Source organism: Macadamia integrifolia, chromosome 10, assembly GCF_013358625.1.
Source record: "Macadamia integrifolia cultivar HAES 741 chromosome 10, SCU_Mint_v3, whole genome shotgun sequence".
NCBI lineage: Eukaryota > Viridiplantae > Streptophyta > Magnoliopsida > Proteales > Proteaceae > Macadamia > Macadamia integrifolia.
The window spans coordinates 27,501,730-27,510,741 of NC_056566.1; the positions used below are offsets into that span (position 1 = coordinate 27,501,730).

Here is a 9,012-nt window from a genome sequence, read left to right on the forward strand (position 1 = left end):
CCCGTAGGGAGGTGGTGCAGATGCCAATACACCAAACGGATCATTCGTGTGGAAGGGGTTTCTCTGTCAGAAGAAAGGAAAAGAGTATAATTTGAGCAGAGAGATTATAAAGATCTTCTAATATGGGATGGAAGCACCTCAACTTCGCCAAATGATCAGAAACAGTTGTGTTAATCTAATTTTAAGAGCCATGTATAGGTGAAATTATCCAAAAGAATGAGCTACTTTTAAGAGTCATGTATATGTGAAATTATCTGAATAAATGAGTTTTGTTACTGACAAAAAGAACAGTGAAACAGTCAAATAATAGGGAAATACCATACATATTAACAAGAAATATTGTTTGATCACAATATACAAAAGATGGAAGTACAGTCTACTACTAAGTTCTAGAAATATCATAGGCCTCACCATCAGATGCCAAATCCGTTTCATAGGAATCCCTTGATCCGAGAAAGAAGGCCTTTCCATGGGTGGTGGGGAATGAAAGAAGTACGGGTGCACGCGGCTGACTCAAGTGCCCCCCGAACCGAGTGAAATAATCGCCTATTACACGGCTCACTAACTCTGCCTGGGGTGGGGGTCCCAATTATTCGTTGGCGGTCCGGTGCACACAGGGCCTCGGTTTGCTGCGTGGACTTAATAACAAGGTTTTCACACTTGGAGAGGCCCTTGGAAATGTTTGTAACTCCTTACCAAATTCTACCAATCTATTGTCTTCATCATATTTCCATTCATCTGATGGGTGGATAGTCAGTCTCTCCAAGACTGGTGCATTTTTCAGCAAAAATTTCAGCAGTACAACTTCATGCATATATCCAAAGAGATTCCAAATCTCTAGAGACTTGAGATGATTTAATGAGCACTGTGATGGAAACAGTGATTCCCAGTAATGTTTAGCTGGTATATTTAATTTTGCCTACAACAAGAAGAAAACGCATGTTAAAACAGTAGCTTAAAAAAGATTGTTGCAACCAAATTCATTAGTAATTTGATGATTATCACCTCATCCCAAGACTGGTAGATTTGAGACAAACGATAATTTTTCTGGAATGATCAACAAATTTGAAGTCCAAATGAGTTGAAGCTGTAAAGTAATGGTGTAAAAATTCAAAGATATGGAACATGTATAAGGTTTTTGAACATTACCCCAGCTATTTCAAAGACGAGGGACTCTATACAAGGACACCTTGGGAGTAAGTAAAGTATTCCACGAATAGTAACTGCATAAAGGGTTGTTTTCACCTTCAGATACCTAAGATCAAAAAATGGCGCAGGTAGACCTTTTTCTATTATACCACGGACATCTGAGATAACCTGGCAAATGGAAATGAAGAGAAAAATCCCCTCAGTTATCAAAAGAAAAACAGAAAAAAATTCCGGTAATGTCACAATAAACAAAGAACTATATGATGCTGATAGACATGCAAGTCAGAACATCTTGTAATGTAGCATGTTGTGAACCTATGCACAGGCAAGATACTCTACAAAACACTCCCCCAACCCACCCCCCCAAAAAAAACCCAAAAACAAAAAACCGCTTTGAACGGTTTTCTTTTGCCTATGGCCTTAACTGTTTCCTATCTTGCAGGCCCACTGATAACCATGAATTCCATATGCAACTTTGAAAAGAGTACTCTCCCAAGAGCTTTGGTGATAAACAGTTTCCAAACTCTAGACTCATCAACTGGGATGGGTTAGAACAATACAGCCAACAAGCATGAGTGCACGACCATAAGTTAATATAGCCAATATAATGGAGGTGCATAACCATCGTCAGTTGGGTGTCACAGGTTCGAAACTTGGAAACAGCCTCTTCTGCAAAGCAGGGGGTAAGGCTGCGTACACTTGCCCCTCCCAGACCCTGCACTAGCCGGAGCCTCGTGCACTGGGTTGCTTTTTTTTATCCCTCACCACTTAATTGAGAGTTAGTAAGTGATCATCCAAAGAAAAGTAGATAAGCACAACTTTGAATGTTAATTGCACAAGGTAATGGAAGCGAGAGTGAATTAGTAATGATCGGTTGGGAACAAGAGCAATGGTTCCCCTCACTCCCTCAGGCAGAGTAGTGGTAGCATGCCAACTCTATGCGATCTCGGTGCGACAACCCTGCCATAAGAGCATTGAAACTGTCACAGGTCAACCTCCAGGGTTCAACTTCCGACGCCATACCCTGGGTTGGCATGCCTGCTTGTGTGCTTTCACGTAATGGAAGCAAGAGTCAATTAGTAATGATCAGTTGGAAGCAGAGTAGTGGTAGCAGGAAACTGAGTCAGCAACAGAGTGGTAACTATTAGGAGATCTCTAGTGAAGTACCTTGTTTATAATAAGAGTGAAGAAAACTCCAAAACCAGAAAAATAAATCACTTAGTTACAGCCATCTATCATTAAAACGGAAAACCTCCCCAGCCAGACCAATCTAATGGTGAACCAACTCTCACCCACTCACCCCTATTATTTGAATCCATGTGAAAGTGCATAGACTTCTATGTCATTTCCCACTGGAGAGAAAAGAAACATACCCAGATGAACAAGGATGATAAACTTAAAGCTTTCACATCATAGAACCGTCCAAGCCAATCAACCACATATTTTGCATGTATTTCCTTACTCTCAGAAAGAAGTTCATTACTGTCAGAAAGTAGGGCAGTAAGTTCATTGTCGAGCTGATTTTTCAAAATCAAATCCATATCTGCATTGTATGGGAAGCAAATGTTCTCAATAGTATAATCTCGAGCCATATAATCTCTGCACCTAAATGACGTGAGATTCGGAGCAGAGATCTTAATCTTACACCCAACTGGACCATTAAAAATCTGAATATGCCCAAAACCCTCATAATCCTCAACAGAAATTTCTATCACCAACTTCTTCAGCTGAAGAGCAGAAATGTGAAGATCTTTCGTGGTGGTCAATAGGCTACAGTTCGTTATGATCAATGTCTCCAGCACTGGACAGCTTGAGAAGAACTTACCAGCCAACTCACCATCCACTAGACTGAATGATCCAAGATGTAGAGTTTTGAGCCCAGTTAAAGCCGACGAATCAGGAAGTATAAGTTCAGGGCGATTTGAGTCTGAACCCAGATTGAACTTTAGTACAGTCAACGATTTACAAGTGAAAAGGGAATGAGGTAACATCAAAACAGGTCGTCTAGTAGAGAAATTGAGATGGAGTTCTTGTACTTTGCACCTCACTGCAACACCAACCCATGAATCAATTCGATCAAAATCACAGTAAGAACCGCCAAAGAGTTGGAATTTCTGTATGGTAGCCCCATTTCGAGCAAAAATCACCCGATCCACAAAATCCATGAAGTATTCCTTCTTATTATTACCCTCAATGGGGAATAGCTCATGATCGAAATTGAGATAGGGGAGATAAGTCCACAGGTCTCTCAATCTCCTTGACAAGATACTCATCTGAACAACGCATTTCATGTCGATAGATGAGAGTATCTGATGGAGAATTGGATCCGGTAAATTGATGATACGGTCTCCGTTCTGTTCCTTCTTCCCATTTCCCCAATTCGTTTCCATATTAGTCCAGTTGTGTTCAGGTCTTGAAAGAGGAATTCAAAAAGCGAAAATCAAAGAAACCCACAACGATAGAGACAGAACAACAAGAAGAAAGATGAGAGATCAACCAAGGAAACGGTCAGGACCGAACCATTGATTCTTGAGGGGTTTATCTCATCTCGGCTAGGGTCTTTTACTCCCCAATCCCCAGCTTGAGCAAAGGAACCGCTCTGCAAAAATGACAAACGACGGGTTTCGTTTAATTCATGAAAGGATCGAATAATGTATATCTAACAAGGGATCTTGATTCCTTAGTCCTGACCATATAAACAATCAATCAATTACAACAGAACTGAGAGAAAGAACCTGAAAATGGCCTCAACGGCACCGCAGAACGGAGGTCTGGAGGAGGTGACGTAGCCACCAGCGTAGTCCGTTCAACCTTGTTCCAATTTCGTGGGTGAGTGAGAGTGACGCTGCAGTGATAGCGTGTAGATGCAACAATTGGAGGGACAATGCAGTTACCATTACTCCCCTATCCTCGGCCAATATTTACTCAAAGCCCTTTACCTCTAAATTTTTTTTCTGGTACTCTCAAACTTTTCAACTTTTATATCTCTTGCTCCCATGGTGTTTCTAAATGACTAAATTACTCTATTTTTTTTTTTCTATCTATTAACCAATTCTCCTAGGCTACGTTTGGTAGTAATTTAAAAAAACATTTTTGACTTTTTTCTATTATATGGAAACAAAAAAAATGGGATAAAGAGTTTAGTATCAACTTAGTGTTTTTCTCTTCTTTTTTTTTTTGGTAACGAAAAAGGAAAAAAAAAATGCTAAAAACGCAAAATGATGGAAAGAAAAAAACCTTATTCCATCATTTCGGTTTCATTCTAAATACAAAAGAAACTGAAAACTAGGGTTATCATTCCTGAAATAGGTTCACCAAACATATTTTTTTGTTTTAAAACGTCATTTTGACACAAACTGAAAATTTTATTTTTGACACGAAACGTCGTTTTTGAAACTGAATAACTATCAAACTACCCCTCTTCTTTTTTCTTCTTTCTTTATTCGTCCTTTCGTTCTAGGCCAAGCTTGTCGTAATCAATGATATTGAGTGTATGGGACTTCGTTAGGTAATTGAGGCCGAAGTAACATTTGGAGTACACGTACATGGTACACACAAGAGGGGGAGGTCATTGCTATAGTAACTGAGGTGTACTGAGACATGGTCCCAGTCACGATAACAATGATGCACTTGGTGTTGGACCATAGACTTGTGATGATCTGGTGCCATTGCTTCCTGGTTGCATTCGGCCTTGATGAAATTCGCTAGCTTTGCAATCGGGTTTGAGAGTCTGAGAGATGCATTTCTTACAGATGGGTCAGTGAGTTAGGGGTTCAAGGTCCCAATTCGAATGCACTTGCAGAGGAGGGTCAGTTGTGCTTTGTCCCAAGCCCAGAGCTATAAGTGCAAACTACCACTTCCATTGGTTCAGATAATGTTCAACATGTGTCTCAACACTCTCATCGTCTTGGAATTCTAGCAAAGAATCAAGTGAATGTGGAAGTAACAAATTAAAACTAGAGAGAAATCAAGTTGCAGATCTCACCCTCTCTTCCCATGGCTCCTCTCCACTTCTTTCTGTTTCTCGATTGTATAATTTGTCCAGCCTTGACGCTTTGCTTCGGCTACCTTCTTAGAGGATGCCATCTTCTCTGTCCAGAGTTATGCTACCTTATGACCATTGGTTGCGATTGCCTCTGCCACCTCTGCTGCTTTTTCAACCACAGTCAAACCAACTAATAATGGAAGGACAAGCCACTTAGCTGTTTTTTTGGATTAGTAAGAGCATGTTTTGGACCGATCAAGTTGAAAAAAGTTTAATAGGTTACTGGTGAAAAGGAGGGATAATCTAGGCATTTAAAAAGAGCAGGAGAGAAAGAGATATAAAAGTCCAAAAGTAGGGGAGTATCAGAAAAAAAAAAAAAAAAAAAAAAAAAAAAAAAAAAAAAAAAAAAATTAAGAAGTAAGGGAGTTTTAGTAAATATAGGCCAAGTGTAGGGGAGTGATAGTAAATTCCCCAAGAAAGTTAAGAGTAGGGGACTTTGAGTAAATATAGGCTTAGTGTAGGGGAGTGGTAGTAATTACTCTTTTTTTTAGAAGGGTCAATTTCAAGTTAGGGCTCCGTTTGTTTTGGGAAGAGGGGGTTGGCTCAATTGTGAACAATGCCTTGCACAAAAGTTTTTCTCATTAAAACATCCAACAACTAAGAGGAACTGGGATGCATACTCAGGTGTTAGGGTGTGTGTTTGGGTCTTCCTAGCGGTTAGATGGTGCCTGGGCATCTAGTGGCTTGAGAGGATCTAAATCCTTAAAATTGGATTAAAAAAAAGGTGGGATAGAATGGCAAGTGAGGTTAAGGGTTAATCGGTGGAATTCAATTTCAATCCCAAAATCAATTAGGCCTCGTTTGTTTGAAGGATAAAAAAAGGTGGGAAAGTTGTGAGGGTTGATCCCAAATGTTGTGGGTTGGGTTGACAAATAAAGGTAAGGGAAGGAAATAAGATTAAAATGGATGAGCGGCAGGACTAGGAAGGATAATGTCAGGAATGAACATATATGGCTAATTTGGGAATTGCCCCGATCCACGATAAACTTCGTGAAATTCATTTGAAATGATATGGCCATGTTCAAAGAAGGCCTGAGGATGCTCGGGTAAAGAGGAGTGATTTGAGTCAGATTGAAGAATGTAGAAAAGCTAGGGGTAGACCTAAAATGACTATAAGCAAAGTGGTGAGGAATGACACGCATAGTCTCAACCTTGTCCCAAGTATGACCTTGGATAGAGCCTGTTGGAGGGCAAAGATCCATGCAGCCAATCTCATTTAGTTAAGATTCTCTTTATTTCTTTTGGGTTATCACTTTTCTCTTAGTGAGTTTTTTTTTTTATTAAGTTGGGATAAGGTGTTTGTTGTTGTTGTAAATTTTAATGGGGTGAAATTTTACCGGAAAAGGAGGAAATGAAGATGGGGTTGACATTCTATAGGAAAGAGAGAAAATAAGAGGAGAAAGCTAGACACAAAACAACTTTTCTATTAAGGACTTTGAAAATAAGTGGTGTGGGAAAAGTTAAGTGCCATATCCTTTTTTTTTTTTTCCCCGTAAAGAAAACATGGGTGCTCTATAGTAGTGATTATAGCTCCGAGCCGAAGCACCCATATGACAATTAGCACTTCTGCAAGACTAACAAGCAATAGTGGAGCATGCCAACTCAAACCCACAACCAACGACTTGAGTGGTGATGGGGCATGGGCTTCCTTCCACTAGGATATCGAATTCATTGGTAGATAAGAGCCATATAAGCAAACAACAATTATTGCATTAAATGAACTTGTCTGGTAAGTTTTTCATCCCTCTTATCCGAACATAATATTTGTGGTAGTTTGTGAGAAGCAAGTACAAGTTTCCTAGCCTTTTTTACATTTTCCACTTTTCTCCATCAAACAAATAAGGCCTTAATGAATTGTTTCGATTGAAAGGTTTTTGAACAGTTCAGTTAAAAAAAGAAAATGGGAAGGCGACACTGCTAGTGTACTGTAAGCTAGCGTCCATTGTGTCTATCTCTCCCTTTCCCCTTTTGAAATGACCTCTCTACCCCTCTTGTATGATGCACCAACCCATGCCTCCATTGGTGCCGCATGCTAGCTTGCCGCACACAGGTGGAGTGCCTATCTATTTCCCATTTTTATTAACAGTTCTTGGTTGAAAAGATTTAAATTGATTTTGACTTTGATTTTGTAGTTGATTCTGAGTTATTAGTAATTCTACGTCCAACTTGGAACAAACCTATTTTGAACCCCAATAAAAAATCTGATGTTGTGGGGCATAAATTTCACCATAGGCAAAAATTATGATTTAAGAAATAAAAATAATTAAATTAGTGTAAAAATATTATTGTAACCAAGGTCGGTGAAAAAAATGTCATTTTTTTTAGGTCTTCTAATTACCTGTAAAACATATATATATATATATATATATATATTTTCCCTTTCTTTTTGTAGAAAGACAATTATTCATTGAAATGCTTGGGGATTAGTCGAGTGGCTAATGGATTTAGAGATCAAATCGTAGAGAGCTTCAGCATCGGTTTCATCAATAGGATAGGATCGCCTTCTTTTCTTAGGGAGCATGTAGGTGTCTTCCATTAGTTCACTAGTGGATTGCCTAGCTAGAGCAGATGGGGACTAAGAAGTATTAAAAAAATATTGGTGTATGGTAACCTTCCTCTTTTTTTTTTTTTTTTTGTTAACCAAGGTGTCCGGGTCAGCTTATGCGCACCTTGACTAATCCTCGAAGAGACTAGTGCAGCAATCCATTGCTAATGTCTCCACTTAAATCACAAATGCACAAATTGGGAATCAAACCTGGGTAACCTTCCTCGCCTTATTGAGCTGGACATTTGATGTATGTGTGGTATTGGAGAATGTAGTATCCAAAGTAGAGGCAGTAGGGGGTTGTGTTAAACTAGTGCAGCGCACATAACTTCACAGCAAAACTCAATCTTTTGCCAAGTCATGTATTGGCATTTTTCCCTTGTATTTTTAGTCATTCATTTGTTTTTCAAAATATAATGAATTATTGAAGCTTTATACTGCCACTTGGGCAACTCTAATTTACTTAAAAATTGACTGGTAATCAGGGTATCATGGGGCATATAATACAAAAAAATTTGGTCCTAACTAATCTGCCACATGGCGAAAACCAATATCCTATGGTTGAACCTAATTACTGTTTATTTAAAATGTATTATGCTTCAAAGCAATATTTTTCATGTAGCGTTGGGATATTTTTCCTTTTCTGAAATATTTTCATGCATATTTAGTGTATCTTGCATCCCTTTGAGACAATACCAATATGTCTCTTAAATCTACCTTTTCAATACATTTACCAATGTCGATATTCATCTCCTTGAGATGGGCCAGTAGAGACCTTTAAGAAATTGTTTGATAACCCATTACAAGAAGCACTAATCTGATATTTTATTTTTATATAAGACCAAAATCACTGACCAGGCCAAATTCAAGTTGTCAAACTACTTCAAGGATTATAACTCTTCTAACTTCATCAACAGTGAAGAAGGGACTAGAGGTTGCAGGGGGTCTCTAGTTCTTAATTTTCAAATATATTGATGTTTGTAACTCTTATTCTAGATCCTATTTTTTAGCAATTGAACTATGCCAACCCCATTCCCAAAATTAGGTTTCAATTGGTATCCATGCCCAACCCAACCATTAAAAAGTGCTGGAGTGAGCTTTTTCTTTTTCTCTCTTTCATTTCTCTTCCATGTATAATCATTGGGGATTTTCTCTCCCATCTTCCCTTCTCTTAGAGATTTAATCAATTCCCAACACTTAGAAGAAATTAAACCGCAAGGAAACCTTTTCACACGGTCCAATAAACAAAAGCTACCGCACTTGATCAAGGAAA

General features: G+C 38.7%; 1 protein-coding gene across 1 annotated transcript; it reads right to left on the reverse strand.

The window, feature by feature from the left end:
* Window positions 1-298: 298 nt before the first annotated feature.
* On the reverse strand, window positions 299-4,065 carry LOC122090750 (putative FBD-associated F-box protein At5g53635). Its single transcript, XM_042660453.1, has 5 exons — window positions 3,885-4,065; window positions 2,523-3,748; window positions 1,150-1,317; window positions 1,006-1,047; window positions 299-919 (listed from the first exon to the last, which is right to left on the reverse strand). Exons 2-5 carry the CDS (start codon window positions 3,537-3,539, stop codon window positions 590-592), a joined length of 1,557 nt encoding a protein of 518 aa, XP_042516387.1. The 5' UTR covers window positions 3,540-3,748; window positions 3,885-4,065; the 3' UTR covers window positions 299-589.
* Window positions 4,066-9,012: the final 4,947 nt, after the last annotated feature.

Bases quoted from the DNA above. Each gene is read 5' to 3' on its own strand.
- LOC122090750 (XM_042660453.1), bottom strand. From the start codon at position 3,539: ATGGAAACGAATTGGGGAAATGGGAAGAAGGAACAGAACGGAGACCGT. The intron at 1,318-2,522 runs GTATGTTTCTTT...TCCATTTGCCAG, and splicing joins TATCATCCTTGTTCATCTGG to GTTATCTCAGATGTCCGTGG. The intron at 1,048-1,149 runs GTAATGTTCAAA...TGATCATTCCAG, and splicing joins TCGTCTTTGAAATAGCTGGG to AAAAATTATCGTTTGTCTCA.